Consider the following 26,426-nt stretch of genomic DNA (forward strand, 5'->3'; position numbering starts at 1 on the left):
TATTCCCACCCAATTCCTGTAAGGGGTCCTGGGAATTTCAATGTGTGAGGCCCCATACAGGGTCCTCCCCCCCCCCGCAACAACAGTATGCAGCCCCCCTCTCAGACCAGAGGTAGCCATAGGGTTTGCAACTGAGGTTCTGCAATTTGGGGTTCTCTTCGCGCTCTCTCTCTCTCTCTCTCTTTTTCTGGCTACATTAAAAAATAACAGGGAGGGCAAGTGGGCGGAAATATATATATATATATATATATTTATATTTATATATATTTTTTTAAAAGATGGGAGTTAAAATACTGCTATTAAACTAGAGTTGCTACATCAGGCTTTCTTTTAATATATATGTATATGTATATATAGATTAGATAGATAGATAAAAGGTTATTGGAACTAAGAAAAAGGGTCTTTTTTTCTCTTTTAAAAAAATTAACTGGAAAGAGGCAAGACCTGCCTGGTTCATGAAGAACATTTGTTCTAAGACAGGATGCATACCCCTTCCATTTCTAATTAGCAAGTGTGGATGTTGGTTTGGGTTTTATACTCTTATTTTCATCTTATTTTTTTAAGGGGGAATATCCATTGATTTTCACCATGCGTGCATGTGTGTTGGTGGGGGTGGGGAAGAGTGTTTCAAATGTTTGTTTTAATAAGAAAGACAATGGGGGGGAAAGAGGGTAGGAACAGATCCACATGCACCTCCCCTGCTCCCGGTCGCCATTCTTCCACCCTTTTACTACTCACCCCATAGGGCCAGAGCTAAAATCTGCCCCAACCTCCCAGTAAGTATTTCCCCACGTAGGGAGACCTCTCCTCTTCCTCAGTTATCCTTTCTCCATTGCCTGGCATTAAAAGAATAAAAAAAAACATTGACCGAAAACTTTCTCACATTAACTACGAAACAGACTTCACTCCGCCAAGAACAACTAAATCCAAAGAATATATCCAGCCCCTAATGGGGCGCAACGTTGTCAGAGGGAGCACCATCAGACGGGGGGGGGCCATCCTTCTGACCCCACCCTTTATTCCTTTGCCACAAAGTCTGGGACACCCTCTTGCTCATCCTCCTCCTCCTCCCCCTATCCCCTTTTATCTACATGAGTGGGAGACGGCCAGGCAGCCCCCTCCCACACCAGGAACAAATGGAATCACGTCAGTATCCGTTCGTTTCCTTTTGCATTCTTTCTTTCTTTCTTTCTTTCTTTCTTTCTTTCTCCAAAAAAAGAAAAATGTATTTTTCTCTCCCCCCTCCTCCCCCCCAGCCCCCATTTCCTTTCCCCATTTCTCATACCAGGAGTCATACAGTCCTATTTGACAAAACAGGCACCAGAACTTTTCATTATTTTTTTTTTAAAGAAAAGGGGAAACTGTCAGAATTTGTGGTGTCCTTGAAGGGACTTGTTTTTAAGAAGAAGGGGGTTGGAAAGCTGGTGAGGCCAGTTACCAAGTATTTCAAAAGCCTTTGCAGGCTTTCAAAAGGAATGCATAGAAAGTTGTTTTGCTGGCATGCCAAGGGATGTGCCAAGGACGGAAGAGGGCAAGCCGCACACTTCACTTCCCACGTGGTGTGGAGATCAAGCTGCTTTGAAGGCAACTCCAGATGAATCTTGATGGCAAGGCCAGCCTTTGCCATCTGGAGGTACTGGGTTGGCCAAGGCTGACAAGGACACTTTTGCCAGATATGGAAACTGAGAGGCTGAAGGCCACCTGAATCAGCTCCATCTCATCCACTTGCAACCATCCACATTTGCTATCATAGAGAAAAAATCACCCAGGTTTGTCATGAACGGATTTGGCATGCTTAAGTTCTAATTTTCCACGGTGGTGCCCAATCCAGTTCAAGTTGTGGAACTGCCATCAATCCAGCACCATTTAGAGGCAGTTATGTATTGGAATTTGAAAGGAGAGCAGGCAATTCATGTTGCCAAGCTCACCTGAATGTAAAAAAAATGCAAATAATTTTGATTAGGGTGGTTTTTGTTTTTTGAAAAACACCCAGATGCCTGCACAAAACTGCAATGCAGAATGAAGCCACTTCAGCTTCAAGGGTAGGTGGGAAAGTCCCAAGTAAAACTGACAGTGTCCCCTTTAGCAGAGCATTGTCTTTTGAATGTTAAGTTAAGAACCTAGGAGGTGATCGCCCTTCATCTTAACCCCTTCTTCCAATTCCAGGACAATACACATTTTGTCATCATTTAAAGCAACACCTTCACCCCCAGCTCCCTCCCTTCAGACATGGATCATAGTCACTTGTTACATTCAGCAGAATGCAGTTTGGGTTTTTGCAGAAATAAAAAAATGGTAGAGCTGCAGGGCTGTGTGTACTCTCTGAAAGTAGGGATAAAGTATAAGGGGTGGAATTTGGCATCATGAGAAATTAGGATCCAAGAAGGCTTCCCAATGGGACAACATGGGAGGGAGTATAGGTAGCCACAGCCCAACCTCCTCTGGCCAAGGGATGAAGCTTTGGTGTTGCGCATAGATAGCCCTGTGATCCCCAAGGCTAACAGCTATGTCAAATAATTTTTGCAAAATCTGGGGTGGAATCTGAAGGGATTCTGTTTAGCACAAGAGCACACCCAGCCCTGTCAGTGGATGACTTGAGGGCCATGTAGGACAAATCAATAGGACAGTATTTGGGGGGAAGAAAAAGAGGGGATGGCTTCCATCAGGAAGCATGTTATGTGATGACGAAAGTCATGTTTCCTGCAACGTATCATACAAGGATAAAAATTGAGAAGCTCTCATCTTCTAGAACCATCTATAAGAAGCTGCAAAGTTTCTTGTTTCCAACGTTTCCTTCTAAATAAGGGTCCAAGAAGTGTAAGCATATGTAAAAACGGGAATGGGAAGGAGAGCATATACCGTGTGTGTATGTGTGTGTACATACACACACACACACACACTTAATGCATATAACTCTGTTATTTTTAATCCACCCCTCTGAATCTTGGCAATTTGGCATCCATGTAGCAACTTGAAAAAACCTGACTACATTACGTTGCTGGGGGCATTGAAATTGGCAGGGAAGCGAGTTTGAGCGCTTGTCTCTCCAATTCCCAACAGTTTGATAAAGTATCCTATGTAACAAAAGCAGGAGTCAAATGTCTTGAAATGATTAAGGATGTTTAACAAGGCAATTCAATATTATTTTTTCTTTCTTTTTTTTTGAGCATGTGTCTGTTTGCTTCATTGTGAAAAAAATATAATATATAAAACTAGGGCAACCTCAGGAAGATCCAGATGAGGACAGCAAAAAGAGGTTTTGGTCCATAAGGATATACTCTTATTTTATCTCTTTATTTGATTTTGTGTAACAAAAGTTTTGGTCCATTTTAAAAAGACGACAAAATTATATATAAACATGTTAATTCGTATATATATATTTTTTGCTTTCTGTCGGGTTGTGGGTTTGTTTTAAGTGGGCTTCGCTGCCAGTATTGCATGATCATCTTTCTTAGGTTTTGGTGTGAAATTGTCGTTGTTGAAATGAGGAGAAACAAAGGAAGGAAAAAACAAGGCTTGTCTTTTTGAATGAATGTTTGAAATTGCATCGCTTGGCAAGTGCGGGGAGCGAAATGCAGAAACCTGGATGTCAACCCTCACCAAATCCCCCTTGAGTGGGAATACGGAAGCGTTGATTTGTGGTGTGGGGGGTTTGTTTTTGGAAAATACCCTGTTAGTGACTCCTGATTCTTATTAGATGAATCCCTGCTCGAATAGGAAAAAGAAAAATCAAAGTTCAAAAGAGTTTTGTGGTGGCTCAGAAGATTCAGAATGGAAAAATAAAACGGTGGCCAGGAGGATTTTATCTCGGGGCTCTTCTAACACCCCCATTTCCCCATTTCACTGGCTCTAATATTATTTTTCATTTTAATTTTTTTTCTTAGGAAAAAAATAGAGGAAAAAGAATATAAAGATCTTTAGCTGCTTCTTTTTCTTTTTAAGTGTTTTGAGGTAATACAGTTGTGCCCTCGTTTGATCAGGTTCCCAGAGGCTGATGGTTTCTCTCATTATTCTTTCTTGTTTCCCTTCCTGATTTACTTCTTTCTGAGCTTTTCATCCACCAGGCAGGTTGAAGGGCCCAGCAACTTCATACCACGTTCAGACCAAGACCAAGGCTGGGTTTGCGGGACGAGAAGACGACCCCTGACCTGTCCAGTAATGACTTCTCTCTGTTGCCGGCAGAAACCACAGGCCCTGCCCCAAAATGCCACCACATCGTACCTCCCACGTTGCTTGAGAATCACTTGCGTGTGTGTTAAAGAGTTTCTCGATTTAAAAATGACACTACAAGGCTTTATAGTGTAGTGATTACCTTCCCAAATATTCCTGGCTTCTCCATTTTAATTTTATCATCATCTTTATTATTTTCTTTAAAAATAACCCTACATTGCTCCTAAAATAATTTCTTTCTTCTCCTTTAAATTAATTTCATTTTGTTTTTCCCCCTAATTCGTTCATTCTTCAAATTATTTCATATCTGTATTTTTCTCTCGCTCTCTGCTGTCCCCTCCCTCCCGTCCTGTCACCCACTCCAGTTCCCCCTATGTTGTCTTTTCCCCCCTCTCTCAATCTCTCTCTCTCTCTTTCTCTCTCTTAAGAAAATATTCTAATGGCCTGAGTGGCTGCTGCATGGCACACGGGGCATTCTGGGTCAGTCCGCTCACAGATCCGCACGGCACACTCCATGCAGAAGAGGTTGTGGCCACAGGGGACCAGAGCTGCTGTCACCTCACTCTCAAAGCACACCATGCACTCCCGGCTGCTGGAAATGGACGTCCGGGTGGCAGCAGAAGCACCCAGTTTGGAAAACCCTTGCAAAGGCTCCCCCTGAGACCTTCTAGGAAGCCCAGAGAGGGTAGGCTCTTGTATAGATGAGGATGGGGAGCGGTGCGAGTTGGGATGGATGGTGCCCGTATTGCTAGATCGCTGCTGCTTGGAGAAGAGGACCGAGACAGGGTTGGTGTTCTCCTGCCCAGCCCACAAAGGAGCACCAGACTCTGGCACGCCGTAATACAGATCTTGTTTGTTGACACCATAGTTGGGGAAGAGGTAACTGTAATTGAAATCGTTTTGGTCATTCAGCCGGGGTGTCTCATAGGCAGGGTCCACAGAGCAGTCGCCAATGCACCCGAGGCTGTTCTGACGGAAAGTGGAGAGAGGCTTGCATCCAGGGGCTGGAGTGTGAACCCGCCAGGCCTCTGAGTATCGGTTCTCCATGCCTGAGTCAGGACTGCTGGACAGGAAGTCATTCTCGTTGTTGTATTCTAGGATCTTGCCTGTCCGGACGGCTATATGAGTTTCAATCTCCTCTCGGGCCCGCTCCACGTTGCCTGGGGCTCCCGTGATTTCGAAGACAGGGTCCCGGTCCCGGCTGGGTGTGATGATGTAGGTGTTGGTCTGCTGCTGGATCCGCTTGATGGTAGCTCCTTTAGGCCCCACCACTAAGCCTACCACGCGGTATGGGACCCGGACTCGGATGGTGACTTGCCCCGGCAAGGTTGGAGCACTGCCGAAGGTGGTGCCAGCCTTGTTACGAGAAGCACGGATCATGGAGAAATGCTCGGCTGCAGAAATAATTTCCCTCCTTGCCATGGCGACGTCCTCCCTCCGCCCAGTCACCATGAAGACAGGCTCTTCCCCACGTACTGGAGTCTTGATGTAGGTGTTAGTCTTTGCCCTCAGAGCTTTGATTTTGCAACCTTTAAAGACAGAAAAGAAACAAAGTATATACGAGTTAGTTCTGAAAGGCACTGAGGATGTGTGCAATGTACAGTTCTGGCCACCACAAAGTCCTTAAAGATGACATTGAAGAATCGGAGAAGGGACAGAAAAGAGTAACCAAAACAATCAGTGCGCTGGAGCAACTACCCTAGAAGGAAAGGTTATAAACAATGTTTTGGGCTTTTTAGTTTAGCAAAAAGACAACTAACGGGCTTATGAAATGATGCACCATGTGGAAAAATGGGAAAGAACATACTCTGTGGTAGCCCCTAAATTGTGGAACTCCCTCCCCACAGAGGTGAGTCTGGCACCTTCAATATTCCAGAGAATACTGAAGACACATCTCTTTACCCTGGCTTTTGACACGAAGTGTATATTTTCAGGACCCACCTTATTTTTATGATTGAAGCTAGTTTTAAAGTGTTTTTAATAGGCCTCAGAGAAGATTATTTCTTCAGACAACAACTAAGGGGATTTGTTGGAGAAATGTGTGCTGATAACCACTATTCTATGTGGCTTTAGGAACGTAAGAAGAGCCTGTGCTGGATCAGACCAAAGATCCATCTATTCCAGTCTATGGGAAGGAGGGCATGAAGGCAGGAGCCCCCTCCCCAGCAACTAGTTTTCAATGGCAGACTGCCTCTCATGTTGAATGTTATACAGAATCCTTATTGGGATCGGACAAAGTTATGGAAGAGAGATTTTCAATCTCCGTTTGCCATGATAACAAAATCAAGTCTCCATGTTCAAAGGTAGTTTGCCTCCAAATACCAGTGGCTGGGGTAGGTCACTGTGGGGAACTGGACTAGCTGATGCTTTGGTCTGATCCAGCAAGACAGTCTCTTGGAATGCTGTAAGGTAGCATTTCCCCCCACCCCCTCTAGGGCTGGATCTAGACACATCAAAGAAGCGTTTCAGTTAAACATGTTGTAAATTTAAACAGGGAAAACAGGTAGAGAAAAATGGGAGTCCACATCACCATCTGGTGGCACAATGTTATATCGCATATACAACACATGTAAATTGCTTTTTCTTTACCAATCTAGCAGAGTCCTAGGTTACATTTCTTCTTTCCAGTGCTAATATTCCATGATTTGTTCCCCACAAGCAAAATGCACCCATATGATGTCATCATCAAAATGCTGCCCCATATTACTTTCTTACTAAATCTCTAGTTTCTTTTTCTATGTCATCATCAAAATGCTGCCCCATATTACTTTCTTACTAAATCTCTAGTTTCTTTTTCTATGGAAAATCTTATAATTCCCTCCCCCCCCCCCATAGTAAATCTGGTTTAAACTGGAATGGGGAGGGGGTAGATATTGGATTTTGATTAGGATGATGTCATGTGGATGCTGTAAAAAGCACTGACTCCACAAGAAACTACTGGGTGTAAGTGCCCTAAGTCCTTACTTTTGACTAACCCATGGAGGATCAGTGGCTACCAAGCATGTTAGCTATGTACTACCTCCAGTATTGGAACTAGTGCACCTCTGAATACCAGCAACTGGGAATCACAAGTTTGGAGAGATCACCTGGATGCAATTCTTTGCCCCACGTATGAGGCCATTTCAAGCACAACTGCATTTTATAAAAGGTCTGATGAATGCTAGTGAAGGTGGCAGAAAAAAGAAAATCCCACTGAACAAGGATGGGAAATCTGTGGCTCTCCAGGTGTTGCTGGACCCTCATCATTAGCCATGTTGGCTGGCGGTTTATGGGAGCTGGAGAACAAGAACATTGTTAAACTACAACTCCCACAATCCCTGACCAGTGGCCCTGCTGGCAGTGGCTGATGAAAGCTATAGTCCAGCAACTCCCAGAGGGCCAAAAGTTCCCCATCCCTGCCCTTATGGCATAACATCATTAAACAAAGAAACAAAAAGTAGGATGTTCCAAGATGAAATATCCTAGAGACAAAAACTTATTTCTTCCCTCCTCTGTATTCATGGAACTGGGATAAATAATTTAACCCAAGAAAGACTTGAGGTAAGGTATGTATTCAGAAATCCCAGTCTAGATGGCAAGCACTGGCAGAAAGCCAGAGAGCCCCACTCACTGCTGCTTTGTGCCTTGGGAGGATACAAATGCAGTGCAGTTGGGGGGAGGGGGGAATGCTGCCCCTAATGGACTGATCTCTCTCTCTCTCTCACTGCACCGAAAGGATCAATTTCATTGGGGCCGGGAATCTGCATTGTGAAAATCTGCCGCCGTCCAGGGCCTGTTTAGGAGACAAAACAGCGGCGACCCGATTCTTCTTCCCAGATGTGTTCAGCTAAGATAGACACGGAGGCCCTCCCTGATTTAATGGGTAGTAGTGGTGGTAGTGGCTGAGCGGAGCTAGAGGGAGGAAGAGCAATGAAAGAGCCCTCGTGTAATAGGAAAGGTGAAACAAAGGGGTGATGGAGACGGAGAGACAAAGGATGGGGAAGCCCATGCTGGGCGCAGATGGGAAGGAAACCAAGGCAGAGATGTAATTGGGGACAAATGTTGCTGCACAAGGCTCTCTGGGGAGGGGGGAGAAAGGGATGCAGGCAGGGTAAAAAATAAAAAAGAGGAGGGGGGACACTGCAGACCAAAAGGCAAAAGGGACCCTGACAAGGAGAGCGTAGAGGAGGAAAGGGGGAGGGGGAATCAAGGAACAGACAAAAGGAGGCAGGCAGGCAACCATGGGTGGGGGAGGCTGTGACTGGCCCAGAAACAGGACAAAGGGTGCCGCAGAGTCAGACAGATGGAGGGAACCCTTCCTCTTGAAACAGAGTTGGAGGGAGGGGAGACCCCCCCCTACATGAAGGAAACAAGAAGTACACATCCCTGCAGATTCTGCCCCATTCTCCCAGCCCAAGCAGGCACACTACTGAATAGTAGGTGAGCTGAAGACAATATCGATGCCAACCTCTTTGCACGTGGAAGTGATCTAGAGAAATTGTTAACTTTTCTTGCTAGGTTTTGCCTGGCAGGGCTGGACTCGTGAATGCTTGCCATCCTGTCATGTATGTTGTTTCTGCCATGTCCCAGGAAATTGCCTCAAAGTGGAATGAATAGGGTGCGGAGCTGCAAACATGACTTGATGGAGGAATGCTTGCAAGAACAAGTTTGCTGTGTTGAAAGTCCCCCATACTCCAAAGAAGCCTTAAAAATGGAATCCCTTTCCAAGTAATTGCACTCCTGCAATGTGGCCCGAGTTACTAATTCAACTGGATTTTTGTAACATAACCGTTTCAGAGCTTGTTTTCCTCTGCTGTGAATTTGGACTGAATTGTTGGGGCAGGTTTTCCCACCCATTATATCCATACTCAGAATATATCGGCAGTACAGTCTTGAACGGATTTTATAGTCATTTCCATGCTCTGGGCATCTGTAGTTCTGATATAGGGGTTTGAGACTCTCTCGCCAAACTACAATTCCCAGGATACTCTACTTTGTGTTTTTGTGGGGAGGGACACATGACAACCAAATTGGTATAAAACCAATATACGTTGGTGAAGTAGATGTTCTCTCAACCTCAAGTGGAGCTGTGGGATCTTCCCCCACTTCTAAACAAGAACTCGTTAATTAAGGGCCTTGTTAATTAAGGAAACCAAGCCATATAGCAAAGCTTTTTGAGTTCCAGCGTGCCAAAAAGCAAAGAAAAAAAACCATTCATAGAATCATAGAGTTGGAAGGGACCTTGAGGGTCATCTAGTCCAACCCCTTGCAATGTAGAAATCTCAGCACAGGGTCCCTCATCTAGTTTGAAACCATACCAGAGCCTGCTTAGCTAGCAGTTTTATTACTACACCACTAGGAGCATGAAAGTGAGAGAAATTGTGTGCACATCTGAATTGTTTGTTTCTCTGGACATCTCAAATGACCATGAAGACCTGTATGATTAGGCCTTGTTCCTGGGGCCAATATAGATGCAATGGGAAGAGCATGATATATTTAAACACTAAACTACCCCTGTTATGTATCAAGTGAGTGTGTCTGTGCAAGTTTAAAAGCAAAAGGAGGTGAGGCATGCTGAACTCTCTCTACTTGGAGCTGAGAGAGAGGCTGTAGAGAAGCACACCATAAGATGGGGGCTCACATGTTTGCCCTGACCCATTTTAAGAACAGGATCCCACCCCCATTTCTGCTCCTATGTGGTTGGGGTAGTGCTAGGTCAGGACACACACAACAGCTGCCATCATGTCAAGTTTGGCCCTAAATGAAGTAGGTTGTACCATTTCAGGCTGCAGCTCATGTAACTGAATGCTCCCTGTACGTAGAAACCTAGCATGTCAAGTAGAAATGAAGACGGAGACCCTTCTACTTGACACAATAGTGCAGTAAGCCAAGCTTTGTAAATCCACAAGTTACTTTACTGCATGAAATATCTTTTAAAATAATCTCATGAACTCCACACTTGTCTCTATCTTGCCTTCTAAGGATGTTTGGTCTCTTAGAAGTCAAGACTCTCCACAATTGCATCCGAACAAGTGCACTTAAATGCACTAATAAATGTATGCACATGGACACAACCAATCTGTCACAGTCAGTTCGTACCTACAGCCAGAACAATTGTTAGGTTATACATTCTGATGCACATTTTGAAGTCTTTAAAAATAAAGACTTAAGATCAGTTTAATCATGTTCAGCAGGTGGAAATGTGATATGACAGGGGGGGGGCTGTCCTCCTGTAGTTGGAGAGCAAAAGTGTTGCAGTTATGCAGGTACTTCCCTGTTTTCCTGCACAATGTTGTCTATAGAAGTACACTATGAAACCTAATGTAAACACAAACACCAGTCAAAATCAGGATAAACAAACTCAGCATCAATAACAATAGTCTGGGAAAGGTTTTGTGTGTATGAAGGTTGGTGGAAGAACAAAGGAAATAGCTTGGTGGATTTTCCCAGGCAGTGAATTCCGAAGGATGGATGCTATAATGGGAAAAGCCCTGTGTCAGATCCCAGCCTCTTGCTCCTTGTAAATTTGGAGTTGCAAAGGGGTGGGGAGAGAGAGAGTGAGTTTGAGATACAAAGATAGAGAGAAGGATGAAATCAAACAGGAGACAAACAGAGGGGACGATACCAGCTTGACAGAGGCCCAGTTCAAGGGTAAAGCACCAGCATTGCATGCAGAAGATCCCAGCTCAACTCCTTGACATCTCTATTTAAACAAACCTTAGGTGGCTAAGAAAGGAAATGCCTTTTCCTGCGACCTTGGGACAGCCACTGTCAATTAGAGGAGGCAGCACTGGGCTAGTGACCTGGTTCTGCATTAGGCAGCTTCTTCTGTTCATAGAAATAAACAGGAAGGTGAAAATCAGCAGTGCGATCCTACATGGCATTTTACAGGCTTGTCTCCAGCCTGGAAAGGCTAAAGATTACTCTTTTAAGGATCTAATTGTTCATAGGTTCAAAGCAGTTACTTGCAAATACTTATAATTTAGCCAGTGCTGTTTGGACTTCCATTTTTCCTTTGGTGAGTGAGTGAGTGAGGGAATGTATGTCTTGATTTATACTGTGGGCTTCTTGACACTGCAACAAAGCCAGATAGATAGGGAGCCTGAGGTGATCCTAGGGAGGTTGCAGCACCCCGATATTACCATGATGTTTTCAAACACCTGTTTGTCATATTCACACTTCATTTTTCTCAGTGTTCAGAATATGTCTCAGGTGTGCATCCATTCTACAAAGTATAATCAAAATCCCTTTACTTGGCCAGACAGAGGCGGGCATCTTGAAAATCTTAACCCTGGCTTGCAGCACAGGCTGAATAATAATTAGAACGATTCCTTTATGAAATAAACATATCTAGGCAAGGGGGGGAAATCCTATTATGCTCCTACAGACTTTGTAAAAATAAATAAAGGTTATATATATCTGCTGTACAGTTAACACATTTGGGGGGGAGGAGTTAAGCTAAACAAAACCTGGAGATGATGAAGATTATTATTATCATTAAAGCATGTGCTACAGATCGCCAGCCAACCATTGGAATATCTGTGCCTCACTGCATTGCCAGTGTAAACTGTTGTTGCATGAAAAAACGGCACTGCCAGCAGCAGCAGCAGCAGCAGCAGCCAGGCGCGGATCTTGAATGTATCGCAGTACAGTAGAAAGTGGGTGTGTCGCTGTCGGGATGGTCATCTTGGACACATGTTTTCCATGCCCGACCAGGAAGGGAAGGGGGTGACAACAGGAAAGGAAGCATGGGCAGGTGCAAAGTATAGGGGGAGGGGTCCTGAGGCAAAGGCGTTGGGTTGTTTGGGGGGGGGAAGGAAATTGAATTAAGCTGAGCTTCAGGAGACAATTTCCTACTGCCCTAGATTCTCAGCCAGGCTGATCTGCAGAACCAAGGTTTGCTTGAATTTACTAGAAATTTCACATGCTCATTCAAGGACTTTTCTTCCTCCTCAGTGCACACTCCGCACTCTGGTCTGCCCCTGCGTGGTTTTGTTCACATTACTAAGAGGCACTCAGGTCGGCAATCTATTTTGGCTCTAGATCTACTGTATTGCAATGGAAAACATTGAATGAGTTGGGCCTGCCTCAGTGGGGCATCCGTTATTTCACTGGTCACAGTGGGAGTTCTGGACCTGATTACCTGATGGAGGTATTGGGGCTGCTTGTGCACTGTGATTCTGCAAAAGCGCAGCATACAGTATTAGGTGCAAATTAACATTCCTAAGAATCTGAGCGCTCTCTCTCTCTTTTAAAGAAAGTATCTGGCTGTTAGGGTTATGAGTATTTGCTTCATAGTGAAACTCAGAGGGCTGGCAAATTGCTGGTTAAAGTTTTCAGAGGTTGGAAGACTTAAGAGTCCTCCATAGCTCCTTCCCATGACAAGAGGCAGCTGAATGCCCAACAGTAAAATGGTGAAATAAATTGTGTAAAATGAAGCAAGTTTGTCACTCAAATTTGCATTGCCAGGATGCAGAATGCAGCTTCTCTTGGTACAGACCTGCAGTTACTATGGCACAGAATACACACACACTATCCAGAGCAATGGCCTTAATCTCTTCTGGAAATGAAGCCGTAATTTAAAAAGAACCCTCTCTTAGTGGAATAATCTCAGTGACTACCACAAGATCCATTGTTTGTAAAACATTGACTAATTTGTATGTTAAGCGGGGAGAAAAACAAAAACCAGGTCTGCCACTGAGTTGCAGCAGATCTCTGGTGTGTATACCAGTATGGTAGCAGGGCTTTTCAAAACACTGCTTTGTAGCTTTCATGCTTTAACCCAGGACTGTTGATTTCAAATGTGTTTATTCACTCACTGAGCAGATACCTGGAGGTCAGGCCTTTAACCCCCTCCCCCCAGTGTGCACAAATAAATCAATTCCACCAGGATTTGACACCAAATTGATAATCCCACTGTTTAGGGTTGCCAGGTGACTAGCTGCTGTAGCCCAGCTGACAGAAAAGAAATAGGTGAGGCTCCTTTTCCCCACCCCAAAATACTTTTTAAAAAGTGGTGAACTGAATATATAGCTTTTGTTTTCATTTCTATCTTGCAAAAGAACGCATTTGCAGCATATTACACTTCTTCCAATGATCTACTAAAAATCATTGGCCCCTGCTCTGTAGTGCCTGGGTCCTCCTCTGGGCTCTGCCCTAGTTTGATTTCAAGAATGGCGTGCACACACACACAAACAACACTGAACAATTATTGCATGTCACCTGTTCTTAATAATTTATAGCATCAATCTTCATCTGGTGGGTCAGAGGAACCCTCAAGTGGGTCACATCCTGGCTGCAGGTGGGTCACTGGTCACACCATGACACTGCCACCATTTTCTTTGCACTTATTTTGGTATAAAGGTGTTTTGAGTTTTTTAAAAGAAGACAAAATGCAAAGGGAAAAGACAAGGAAACAAAACATACAGAAAAAAGCTAAGCACACAGGGAAGACAACTTATGGTTACATTTAACTGGGAGTCAATCCCACTTAATACTACTTCCAAGGAAACATGCTTTGCATTGAGCTGCGTGGATAGGTTCGGAGTATGACCATACTAGGTTTTCGGTACAGTTGACCCATGAAATTTTGCTGCCTGAGGCAAATAACAAGATGGTGCCCCTTCCCAATTCAATGTATAGAAAGCCACTGGACTAACACTGAAATCTGACTTCAGCAATGGTGACAGGTTAGCTGGTCAGATTAAGGGGCATAGAACAGACTGTGTGGCAGCAAAGGGGAATTCAAGAAAAGCAATTGTGAGCTGCTGATACTCAGCAGCTTCTGTCACCTGAGGCAGATGCCTCACTCTGCCTTATAGTAGAGCTGGCCGTGGTTTTAGCCTGTGTCAAAATAAATAAATAAATAAATAAATAAATACTGTCCACTCAGATATTGCTTGACTATTAATACTCATTTAGCATCTACAGTACCATCTACAGTAGTGCATATTGTTTTTAATTCCTTCACTTTGGCGTTACATGTCTTTTATTGTTTTAGGATGATTGTTTATTGCTTTTGTGAACTGCTTTGGATATTTTTTAAATTAAATAAATGGTTGCAGCCAAGGGGTTGAAAGAGGCACAAAATTTTGAAGTTGACTGCCTCAGCCAGCATCAGGAGCTGGTGACCTCTGGCAGAGCCCAAGACTTCCAGGCCCACCTCAAGTGAATGAGTGGTCGCAGTGCTGAAGAGCCACTGCAGCTGCCCTCACCCCTTGCTCTAGCCCTCAAAGGGACATAGTGAGGGCTGGGCCTACCAGGCTCAATTTTGGCCACCATGAAAGAAGGAAGAAACCTGATATGGGGGACCACCACCTGGAAGGAGAACAGGCAAGCACTGACCAAGTGGTGGCTGCTGCTTTTCTTCCTCAATGCTGCTGGGTCATGTGCATGGTGGCTCTTGGGGCACGTTTGCTGACAAGAAGGTCCCATGACCATTAATGGCATCCTGTTGGGCCCCCTCCAACTGTGCTCTCCAGGGGCTGTTGTTTTTTTTTTTTTTAGGCTGGAGGTTTGCATCTTCTAAGCACAATACAGTGGTAACTCAGGTTACATATGCTTCAGGTTACAGACTTCGCTAACCCAGAAATAGTACCTCGGGTTAAGAACTTTGCTTCAGGATGAGAACAGAAATTATGCAGCGGCGGCGTGGAAGCAGCGGAAGTCCCCATTAGCTAAAGTGGTGCTTCAGGTTAAGAACAGTTTCAGGTTAAGAACGGACTTCCGGAACGAATTAAGTATTAACCTGAGGTACCACTGTACCCTTTTTATTAGCTAAGAAAAAAAGAGGGTGGGGCATAAGAAGGTAAAGCAGAAAGACATGGGGAGGGCCTGAAAAATGGTGAGGAGAAAGAGAAGCAGGAAAATACAACCTTAAAATGAAATTAGTATAGTGAAAAGAAAAAAGAAAAATGGATCCCAAGTTGCAGGTTAGAATTAAAGATGGGTCATGGTATGAAAATGCTGCTTTAGAGTGCATGGCAAGAAAGGGAGGGTGATGAGATGCTCTTTCTATCAGTTTCTGAGCCCCAAATATATTTCAGTCATTTGAGTAGCAGTTGGGGTGGACCCTAAAACATCCCAATAAAGCTTTATGTCTGACATCTCTTTCAGAACCCATCTGGAGGAAGACAAGAGCTGTTTTCATAAGGTAGAAGTGTATCACTTGCATGGGGCCTATGCTCTTGCACCCAAACATATACAGTCATGCCTCATGTTGCGTCCGCTTCAGGTTACGTTTTTTCAAGTTGCGTCCTGCGGCAACCCAGAAGTACCAGAACGGTTACTTCTGGATTTTGCCGCTCACATATGCGCAGAAGCGCTAAATCGCGCTGTGCGCATACGCAGACACGGCGCTTCTGGATGCGAACGCTTCGAGTTGCGGACGTGCTTTCAGGATGGATTGTGTCTGCAACTCGAGGTTCCACTGTACAGCCTCCTAAACGTGATCTGTGACTCTCCATTTTCCAGAGAGGAGCCTATATGTGTTTGGGTGCACATGCACAGGTTCCTGAAAAGATTACCTCAGAACACGGGGAGCTTGCAGGGTGTAACCAGAGACAGGACATTCTCAATGGTGGCACCCTCGCAATTTCCTCCCAAGGGAAATCAGGAGGTCTCCCTATTTACTTGAATTCAAGAAACATCTAAAGACTTTCTTATATGTCCAGACTTTTGGCTGATAATTTTATGAAGTTTTTACTTTTGCCTGTGGTGTGTGCTGCTTTTAATTGTTCTTGTGTAATTTTATTTCTGTGAGATGCCCTGGGCTCCCTTTGGAAGGGCAGGCTATGAATTTGATACAAACAAACACACACACCCCCCATGTGCTCATTAGTGAACAAAAAATGTATGAAAAGGGCCAAGCCCTCTGGGAAAGCTGGTTTTACTCAGGTTCTCTTATACAGGCATGCAAGAAAGCCATTAAAACCCAGCTACCATGTTCTGTGGGCAATTTTGAGGGACTGGTTTGGCCCTTCAGAACCTTCTGGAAGGGAATTGTGATCCAGCCTCCGATGTTGTGGTGCCTCCACATCAGGTAAAAATGAAAATATAAGAGGGTCCCAGGACTCTTATGTTCTCAAACCCTCTCAGGACACAACTTCTATAGAGAATTGGGAGAGGGCTGAATAAATGGGAGCTGAGGAAAAGACTCAGAAAGGGCCAGAGGCACGTATAGAGGTCTGAGAAAACCAAATTAAAGTTGCAAGGTGAAGGAAATAACAGCCCCACCCTGCTGAAGCTAGTCCACCCTCAGAATTCTCTGTCAGGACCTCTTTTCAGAATTGATTCATACTTGACAACCCTATGCTCTTTTCTTTCTTTCTTTTGATATGCTGCCTTGCTGCCAAGTCAGTTCACAATTTTGAAATACTAAAACAAATGGATGGTATAAAATACAAAGCAACAGGCTTCTCTCAGGCAGACTGAGGACGAATCCACACCATACATTTAAAGTGCTATGATATCATTATAAACCAGGAGAATCCTGGGAGCTGTAGCCTGTTAAGGGTGCTGAGAGTTTTTAGGAGGCCACAAATTCCCCTCACAGAGCTACAACTCCCAGAGTGAAGAGGAATTGATTGCTGGGTGGAGTTTTGCCTGCTTTTTTTGCTAATTCTACTTATTTTGCAGTGTGTGTAGATGTTTCGCTTTGCTGTAGGTGTTCTGAGTATCAGCAGTTTTTCTTCCATTAAATGAATATTTTGTGGTGTCCATGAGTTTCTGAGATTTCCCAGTGTGTCTCCAGGCCCATAAGTGTTGGGGGCCTGTTTTAAACAACAACTATCACCCCAAAACACATACATTTAACAAATGTGAATTATCCATGTGACAAACCCAGGTTTGCAAACCTAAGTGTCAAACACATGGTTTTGCTTCACACATACACGTATATTACATACACTTCATTAGTGAACACTTGAAGTTTGGCAGCTGAAATGTATAAACTGACAAGTATTGTTTAAAGATAGTGTGAGGTGAAATGGAGGTTCTGCCTGTGACGACCCAGTTACACATGCATTTCCTCACTTGATTTGTTATCATGTGTGAACCATCTCATTCAGGAGCTAGTACTGGCAGCTTTCTGGTGAATATACTTTCAATGGCAAGTTGGGAATTGCTATGTTACAATATGAACAACCATCCAGAATTCTCCTCAAGATGTGGAGAATGTGCAACTGGCTCTCAGGTGTGACTCAGAGGCTCTGGTAAAAATCAGCTTTCTGGGACTTACTATCGTCAAAAAAGTTACATTTGTTGAAATACATGTGATAAAATTTGGCATGTATACCTAATAATAATAAGGTGTGAAGCAGGCAATAGTACTGTACTGTTATCTTTTCCTTGCTGTGACACATGGGATCTGATATACCAGGGGTGAGAAACAAATGCAAATGTTACTTTTGTACATTAGGGTATTTTCTTCACACACTCACACACCCCTTGCTATCTTTCATTGAAGCAAGGAGGAGATATTATTAGAGTTCAAGGACACATTCCAGCAAGGCATTAAAACACTTAGGGTACAAAACAAAGCCAGTGAGAGTTTGGCTCCTGTGGAAAAAGTCCCAGAAATAGAGGCTTAGGGGCCACATTTGTCCTCCAGGCTGGAGATTCCTCACTTCTACTTTACACATATAGAAACCTGAAATAAGATTTGCCTATCTTTTTCTCATGAGCACCACTTAAATTTCTAGAAAAATAGGTCTCAGGATTCAAATTTGCTGGAAATGCCACTTGCCGATTTGGAATACACCCTTCACCAATCCCTAACGTCCAAGGACAACGTAACTATTCACTGTCAAAGGAAATGCATTTTACATATGTGAAGGAAATGCTCCCTGCACCTTCTCAACAGCACTTTCATCCATTTTTACCACATGCATTCTAGAGCTGAGTCTTGGCACTAGAAAAAAAAGCCAGGTCTAAGTAAGCCAAGTACAAAATTACGCCAATTTTGTCTAGAACTGGTGACTTTTTTCCCTTTTCCACTCTCTATACTAGATTTCACCAACCTGGTGCCCTCCAGGTGTTTTTGGACTGCAACTTCCACCAGCTCATGCCAGCATAGTATTGGTGCAACTCCCTTTCCCTCAAATAGCACTAGGGGAGTCCCACTCTAGTTGTGAGGGTTGCTGTAAAGATAACCAAGATAACATAACTGAAACACTTTATAAATCCTAAGTATTATTGTTAAAGAAGAAAGCATTATTTTGTTGCAATCATGAGGTCTAGAAACATTTTTTTAAATGTCCCACACCCTGCTATTTGTGCCATTCAATCCACTTTGTGTTGCACAGGAGTAAGCTCTAGGATTCTCCTGGGAAGTTTTCTGGTTTTGTGCTAGAGGAGAACAACCACAGTTAAACTTAGCAATTTATTTGCCATACTACACAACTGCAGAAGAGGTGGCTCCTGTTAAACTTAGGTCATGGTATATAAATCACTGGTGAAGGTATGTGCAAAAGTGAGTGTGGGAAAAAGCTAAGACCAAACCATGGTGACTTTGGCTGGCTGAAGCATCATTCACAGCCTGGCATGCTCCACCCATTATGCTGTACAGAGAAAACAGGGTTTTGACTTGCAGTGGGCGGGGGTATAGTGCTACCACCTTCAGCCACAATGCCAAGGAGGATAATTTCACCAATAGTATGGTTTCTGCTAAAAGTCAATGAAGTTACAGCTTTCCACATGACTCCACCACTTTGACTGAAATGTTCTATCTATATACTGTATTACATGACACTATCACCACATCATTAATCCACTGGGCTGAACAAAGGCCTCCTGCACTCAAAGTCATGCATCTCATGATGGCTCCAGCAGTCCCTATTAAAAAAATAGTGAGGTCCTTCTTTGGCTGTTCTTGACGCACCTGAATATTCAAGATGATCTGTGTGATCAGATAAAGAGCTATACTGCTTCAAAATGCTCACTAAATGGATGCAATGCAAAGACAAAGAGTTGTATTCAACGCTAATTCTACTCAGAGTAGCCATGTTTATGTTATTAGACATGACTAACTTAGGGTCATTAATTTTAGTGGGTCTACTGAGTAGGACTTAGTTGACTACAACCCATAGCATGCCAGCAAGAAGGCAAGGACAGAACCCTTCTCCTTTACATACTAGATTTCCACAGGGAGGGGTTTTACGTGTTATCAAGCTCAAGATTCACACAACCTTCATTCTGAAGGGACAGAGGGTTGTACTGCATGGTTCTCCTAACGTTTAGCTCAGCCCATAAGATAACACATTCAGGCTCATGTTCCATCACCAGTTTTAAGACCAACCCAGAGCGCCCACTGTCTATGCACCAAGTCCATGCAGAAAGGCTACGTGGAGGGTTGCCTCACAGCAATGGAACTGTTTTTCTATAAAATGTCTATAAAATGTATTTCCCCCCAAAGGCTTGAAACTCCTCAATGGCTGTTAACTAGGTATTTGGTAAATTGAACCTGTTTCCACAAACATTTGCTTTTTGTGCATTTGTATATCTTTAACACCTTGTTTTTCCTTATGTACTATTTCCCTGCCCAGGAGCTGCTGAGCTGGAACAGGGTGGAGATCAGGATGGATAATTAAAGAATTAATAATTAAATAAAGTGCCCTTGGCAGATGCCTGCACTCAGAATATGAACTTATCTTGCATCCTTTATAAATCCCGTTAACTTGAAGGGCCGCGTTGTTTTGCTCCATGATTAAGTCGAGAGCATACAAGCAGCTCTTTTAAAAACACAGTTTCCATGGAGCGTGCATATGCTCCAAGCAGAACTTTGCCTCTCATGGTGCCTTTTGCACAAAACAGATCCATGCTTGGGTACCTCTCCCAAAAACCTAGATGGGGGGGGGTCACAGTTTTTGCTCATCAAAATAGCTACACCTGATTTTCATTTTTACATTTAGGGATAGAGGACTCCTGGACTCTTTATTCCTGAAGCCCAGGATGTGGGAATGGAAATCAACCCCATTGTCAGTGTACTTTCAAGGGCAACAGGGAGGCAAATCAGTGGGTATTTATGCTGCTAATTAAAAATGCTATTTAGCAATGTCACTGAATGGCCCCCTTTAACATGTATAGTAAGCCATCCCAACACTGGATATGTTAACAATCTATGCTTTGATTGATGAAGAAAGCTACTTAAGCAAAGGAAAACCATGATTGTATTTAACCTGGGAGTAGATTAATGAAGGCCAAACATTTATTTTGAGCAAGCTGGATATTTGCATTTTTATACCCCTGTAGGTTTTTTTTTAATAGCCCCCATCTTCTGCTTCAACTAGCCATGCCTAAATTTAGTTTTCTCACTCACTCACTCACTCACTCACTCACTCACTCGAAGACTTCAAGCCAGTAGATATTCTAGTAATCCTCTGTTCTGTGGCAAAATCTAAAATGGAAGGGTTTCGTGGTAGCAAAACAAGATGCTGCTATTGTGCTCTCTGGGGTAACCCTGTTGACCCACACTCAATAGGCGGAGGGTGTGTGTGTTATTGGCACGGTATAGAGCAGTGTGCTTAGAAAAGGCTGGAAGCCATGGTGTCTGCCTTTGGCAAAATGGATTGGTTAGATTTTCCAAAGATACCCAATAGCAGGCCCCATGAAGAACAATGGGGCTGAGAACCCTTTCTTTGTTGAGGTGAAGGGGGATGTGGTGGAGCCCTTTTCAGAGCCAGCCTTCAGGAACCTAGCCTTTCCTGAGCGATGCAGACACCGCGACTTCCATCCCAGGCCTTGTTAGTTTATCTGCTTTTGAGTTTCAGGTTTGGAGCAGTGCAAAAGCAGTCCCACTCCATGGGAAATAAAAGAAACAAAGATTTTGAGCAGTGCTGGTGCACGTGAACTGAGGAGCTGTCTCATACCTGTTTATTACGGTTCTAAAACTGTGGGAGGAAGCCCACCTCTCCTCTTGAGGAAAAGCCATTAGTTTCCGCCAGCCCTTCTCTAAGCGCACTGCCGTATGCCATGCACACACCCCCTTCGCCTGCCGAGTGTGGGTCAGCAGGGTTACCCCAGAGAACACCACAGCAGCATCTTATTTTGCAGCTATGCAACCCTTCCATTTTGGATTTGGCTTAAAAGGCAGTTTTATTTTAAAAACAACACACACACACCTTTCCACACACCCCCTCTAAGAACCCAGCATAATTAAACAAAGAGAGGCCCATCTTTCGCTGCAATGCACCTCACACCAGTTCTTCGCCTGCGCCACCAGTGTTGAGCACCTGGGCAAAACAGGACTTGTGGTAGTGTGTCAATGTGGACAATGAACAAGATGAGGAAGAGGTGGGCACCTTCGGTGGGTGCACACCCACCCTTTCATGTGTTGCTCCATGCGACCTTGCTCTCTCTCCCCCCCCCCATTTTTCTTTGCAGAGGTTTTGAATGAACTCTAACTGACTTTGGGAATGGAGGAAAGGTTTGGTTTGGTTTATTCCCTTGGGAAGGTTGGAGATAGTGGCTTTGCAACCAGGTCAATGCCGATACACAGTCTCAGAAAGGTGTTGCTCCCATGGATATGGGGGTGAATGCTCATCTCTATGCTGTAGGGGCCCAGCTGCTGAGCCCCAAAGTCTCTAACAGTTTGTTTTGTTTGTAGGAGGAAGACCTGCCATTGCCAGCTCCATTGTTCTAAAAACATGGCTCTGGTTTTTGCGGTGAATCATCCTTTCACTCCTCTGCCCCATAATCCTGCCCCCCTCTGCCACACAATTCGCAACTGAAACCCCATTTCCTTTCTTCCCTCCCAAGAGGCCCTATAAAACTTCCCCACTCATTGTGGTACATACAACTGGGAGTTGCAACCACATCTCCAGGGCTGACAACACACACACATGAGTATTAACAACAACAACTCAATGTGGAGACCCCCCCCCTCCTTCTGAAACAAGGCAACTTTAGCAGACTCTGGCACCTTTGTGTTGACGAAGATGAGGGGGGGCGGTAGACAATTTACTGGCCATCTTCCTCCTGGGGTATGGATAGGACATAACACACACATGGGGTGTAATTTTGTTTTTTTAGGGCTCTCAGCTGTTGTCTATCATGTAGCGAGAGCACCACTTAAAAAAAGCCACAGGACAGAAAAGTGTGCATAAATGAAGACAAAAGGAGGGCTTCTAAAACATAAACTGTCGTCTCTACACAAGCACGCACACAAACACAGGCCACATATTTCTATAACAGTTCAACTTTCATTAATCTGTTTTTCAATCCTTTATTAGGCTCCAAGCATTCGCCTCCTTTCTGCACACACACACAGCCCTGCGCACCAGCCACTATTACAGTCCAGAAGAGAACCACACCCCCTTTTGCTTCCAGAAATGCACTCAACAAAAGGGGGGATTTTCTCAGCCTTCCCCACCGAGTCCCTAGCACCAGCCCCTAGCACCAGCCCATTGAAAATGGCAAGTGCACCAAATCTTCAAGACGGAGACTGTAATATTTGTAAGACCAGAGAGATACAATATAGATCTGGATGCAATTAAAAGTAACAGGCGTGTTTTCACAGTGTCTTGGGGGCACTTCAGATTTTGCATTTCCATTTTTGAAAAACAGAGCAAGAGACAAGACAAGACAGAAAGCACAGAGAGAGAGGAACTTTCTGCCATTTTCCCCTCCTATAAATTTAATGCATTTTATTTATTATGTAGCTTAGAGCGATAGAATCCCCAGTGCTTTTTATTTCTACAGTGCACCGTAAGGCTAGTAAAATGTATGGATTTGTGACCCTTTCTCAAAAGACATCCATTGCCTTTCCCCCCATGCCTGATGGAGAAGGACCCCACCCCCATTTCCACCCCCTGCAGTGGCCATTATTCATCTTAAGTGTGAGATGAGAAAATCTAGCAAGTGGCCCTGGAAATGATTTATACAAAGCAAAGGCAGCTACGAAGTGGGCGTGGGGGTGTGGTGTGTGAAACACTATTTAACTTTGCATCCACTGATGTCTCCCTCTTCTAAGCCAGGTCAACATTAAGTGTCTCAGTGGGAACAAGAGTAGTGGTTTTTTTGCGAGGCTAGAGGAAAGGGCAAGTTGAACTTTTTTGAGAAGGGGGGGGGAGAAGATAGAGAGAGAGATGGCGGGTGGAGGAAAAGAAGAGGGAGAAAGGAAAGTCTGAAAGAAACAGGAGCGACGGGGAAGAAGGGGGTGCAGCAGGGAGAGAGCTGGAAAGGCCGGATAAAAGAAAGGAGCAGAAAACGAAACAGGGGTGAGAAGGGCAACATCACCACCGCAGGAAAGACGTGAGGTGGGGTGTGGAATACAGGACAGAAGTGGGGTACTGGGATGAAGGTTCTCAGACAAAACTGGGAAAGACGTGGCGGGGGGGGGGGGCGAAGAGGCCAGAAAAACAAGTGCAGCGACGGTAGCAACAGCAGCAGCAGGAGGAAAAGACTTGCTGGAGGCACAAAGAAAGGAAGGAGGGAGGGAGGGCGAGGGGCGAACATCAGTGGAGGGGGAGAACGGTGGGACTCGGGACAAAGGAGGGGCGGGAGGAAGAAAGAAGAAAGAAAGATGGAAGGAAAGAAGGAACGAGGAAGAAAGATAAAGAGGGGGGAACCGGTGGAGAGAGAGAAAGTGAGAACTAGGAGGAGAGCAGAAAGAGAGGGAGAAAGCGGAGGGGGTGCGCAAGAAGAAAGAAGGACCCCCGTCCGGCGCAACGCCTGCCCAGCCAGCTAGCCAGCCGGGAAACGGTGTGGGCGCGCTGCTGGCGGGCGGGCTGGGGTTGCGCAGACAATGGGCAACGCGGAGGAGCGCGGCCCCCTCCCCACTGCAGTCCCGTCCGGCGAGCCTCTCTCGCGCGCGGAGCGCTCACCTTGCCTGCCCACGATCTCGGCCACGTGCTCGGAGCTGGGCACCGGGACGCACTCGGTGGTGTTGGAGCTGCTCTTGAGGCGCAGCTCGGCTTCTTTGTACAGGACGCAGAGCTTGCCGGCCTCGGCGGCGGCGGCGCCGGTCGGGGGCGCGGGTGGTGGCGGCGGCGGAGGTGGGATCACGGCCACCGCCGCCGCCGAGGAGCCTTTGGGAGCCGCCTGCGACGGGGGCTGCTGCTGCTGCGCTGCTGAAGCTGGCGGAGGAGGAGGAGGCGGCGGCGGCGGCGGCTGTGGCAGGGGCGCTTGAGGCGGCTGGGGCTGCTGCTGCGGCGGGGGCGGCGCCGGGGGCTGCACCGGCTGGTTGCTGCTGCCGTCCTCCACCGACCCGCCACCGACCCCCAGGGCCGAGGCGGAGGGCGCGGCGGCGGCCGAAGGCTCCCCCAAGCCCAGTAGGCAGAGCTGGTCCAGGGCCAGCTGCAGCGCCCGGTCATCCTCCAGCAGCGCCCTGTCCTTGCTGCTCCCTGGGAAGCAGCCCAGATCCCCGAAGCCCCCGTTCCTTTCCATTATCCCTGACACTACCAGGCTAGGCATGGCTAACAAAGGCTGGGGAGAGAGGGGGGTGGGGGGGCGCGGCGGCGGCGGCGGGATGGTGATGATGAGGATGGGGCTCGCTGCTGCTGCTGCCTTTGCTGCTGCTGCCGCTTGGATGGGGAGGGGGCGGGTGGGTGATAGAGGAGGAGGAGGGGGGAAACAAAGAGCCTGCTAGAGAGGAGGGGGGAGAGGCACAAAGAGGTAGGGGGGAGGCGAGAGAAAGAGGGAGAGACCCCCGCCCACCTCCCCTCTTTTCCCTGCTGGCCAAGCCCCCTTTCTCCCTCCCCCCTCCCCTTCACCCCGACCCCTCTCTTTTTCTTTCTTGCCGATTCTCTCTCTCTCTCTCTCTCTCTCTCTCTCTCGGTTCCTTTGCTGTAACCTGATCCCTTCTGCCCAGTGTGGCTCTTGGGCGCACAAAGATCCCCCTCTCTTTCCCCTTTTTCTTTTAAAAATGCTCTTGCTGTGCTGTCGCGCAGACCCCGCCTGGCCGCCGAAGTGGGTGTGGAGATGGAGAGAAAGAAAGAGAGAGCTAGTCGGGGTGGGGGGGCGACGGCAAAAAAAAAAAGCAGGAGCGGGGGGGGGCGGAATCCGGCGGGATGGAAAAGCCCCCAAGTCACCCCCGCGCGCGCGCTTGCGAAGGAGCCAGCAAAAGGCACGGTGAAGGGAGCGCCTGAGTCCCGGCGAGGAGCAGGACGAGTCGATCGCGGCACCAGCAACAGCAGGAGAGGGGCGGAGGGAGAGCGAGAGAAGTCTCTTTTGTTTTAAATTCCCTGGCTGCAGCGTGAAACTGACACTCAGGAAGAGCGAGGCCCGGGGGCTGCTGGGGGATGTAGTTCCGCGCGGCGGGGAAGGCGCACACACCCCTTTTTCTCGCTCTGGCGGCGGCCTGAGTGCGCTGCCGGGAGGGAAGGACGGGAGCGGGAAGAGGGGGGGAAATCGAGAAGGAAACAAAGAGAAGTTGAAGAGACTGAGGTGGAAGGGAGATCGGGAGAGGGCCACTGCTCAGTGCATGGAGAGCAAGCGGCTTTGCATGCCGAAGGGTGCCAGGTTCAATCTCCGGCTAGGGCCGGGAACAAGCCCCGCTTGAAACTCCCGGAGAGCAGTGCAGATGACACTGACCTCGGTGTGACGTAGTATAAAGGAGCTTCCTGTTTAAATCTGCCCGCTGCTCAGAGCCATGCGGACTAGAACCTTACTCTTTATTATGCGGGGAGGGCCAAAGCTCAGTAGCCGGGCGTCTGCTTTGCAGGCAGAAAGTCTCAGCTTCGGACCCCGACATCTCAAGGACAGGTAGGGCTGGCCAAAATATAATAATAATAATAAAAATAAAAATTATAATAAATACTTTATTATTATTATTATTATTATTATTATTATTATTATTATTATTATTCCTGGAGAGCCACTAACAATAGTGTCAACGATCTTGAGCTAGATGGAGTAACGGCCCGGCCTGGCCGCATAAGGCAGCTTCTTGCGTTCCTGTAATGTAGAAATTTGGCCGACAGAAGCCAGAAGGCGGCACAAACCCTCTATGGCTCCTTTACTAGGAATCCCCTAGATGAGGACCTGATGGGAGAAGGGGTAGCGAGGGTTAACTAAGCCTGGGTAAAATCTCGCCCTTTGGCATTCCATCGGAATGGAGTCTAGTCCCGTCTTGCTGGGCCAGAGGGCACGCCCCCCCCCTCCAGACCAGGGTTCCTGTTTGCTTGGAGAGACCCACCTGAGCCCAGTGGAAAATGTGAGTGGCATGTGCAGCAGGGCGGGGGGCATGGAAACACAGAGCTCCCTCTTTACCTGCCAACCCAACTTTGATGCAGGAAATCTTTGGAATTGTGTAGAAGCAACCTTTCAGTCAGTTGCATTTG

The 26,426-nt window shown here is 46.0% G+C and overlaps 1 protein-coding gene and 1 long non-coding RNA gene across 2 annotated transcripts; one reads left to right on the forward strand and one right to left on the reverse strand.

Annotated features, from left to right (window-relative positions):
- Nucleotides 1-2,918: 2,918 nt before the first annotated feature.
- Nucleotides 2,919-24,646, reverse strand: MEX3A (mex-3 RNA binding family member A). The gene is made up of 2 exons (XM_083590272.1): nucleotides 23,970-24,646; nucleotides 2,919-5,699 (listed from the first exon to the last, which is right to left on the reverse strand). The coding sequence occupies exons 1-2, from the start codon at nucleotides 24,556-24,558 to the stop codon at nucleotides 4,594-4,596; spliced, it is 1,695 nt and encodes a 564-aa protein (XP_083446398.1). The 5' UTR covers nucleotides 24,559-24,646; the 3' UTR covers nucleotides 2,919-4,593.
- On the forward strand, nucleotides 15,636-23,543 carry LOC310751481. Its single transcript, XR_014542546.1, has 3 exons — nucleotides 15,636-16,189; nucleotides 20,058-20,160; nucleotides 21,752-23,543. It is a non-coding gene; the product is annotated as an uncharacterized lncRNA (long non-coding RNA).
- Nucleotides 24,647-26,426: the final 1,780 nt, after the last annotated feature.

This window comes from Podarcis filfolensis (genome assembly GCF_964270895.1).
Source record: "Podarcis filfolensis genome assembly, chromosome: 16".
Classification (NCBI taxonomy): Eukaryota; Metazoa; Chordata; class Lepidosauria; order Squamata; family Lacertidae; genus Podarcis; species Podarcis filfolensis.

What these genes read in the sequence shown, in the direction of transcription:
- MEX3A (XM_083590272.1), bottom strand. Translation starts at nt 24,558, where the DNA reads ATGCCTAGCCTGGTAGTGTCAGGGATAATGGAAAGGAACGGGGGCTTC. An exon ending in CGAGATCGTGGGCAGGCAAG is followed by an intron (nt 5,700 to 23,969) that starts GTGAGCGCTCCG and finishes CTGTCTTTAAAG; the next exon opens with GTTGCAAAATCAAAGCTCTG.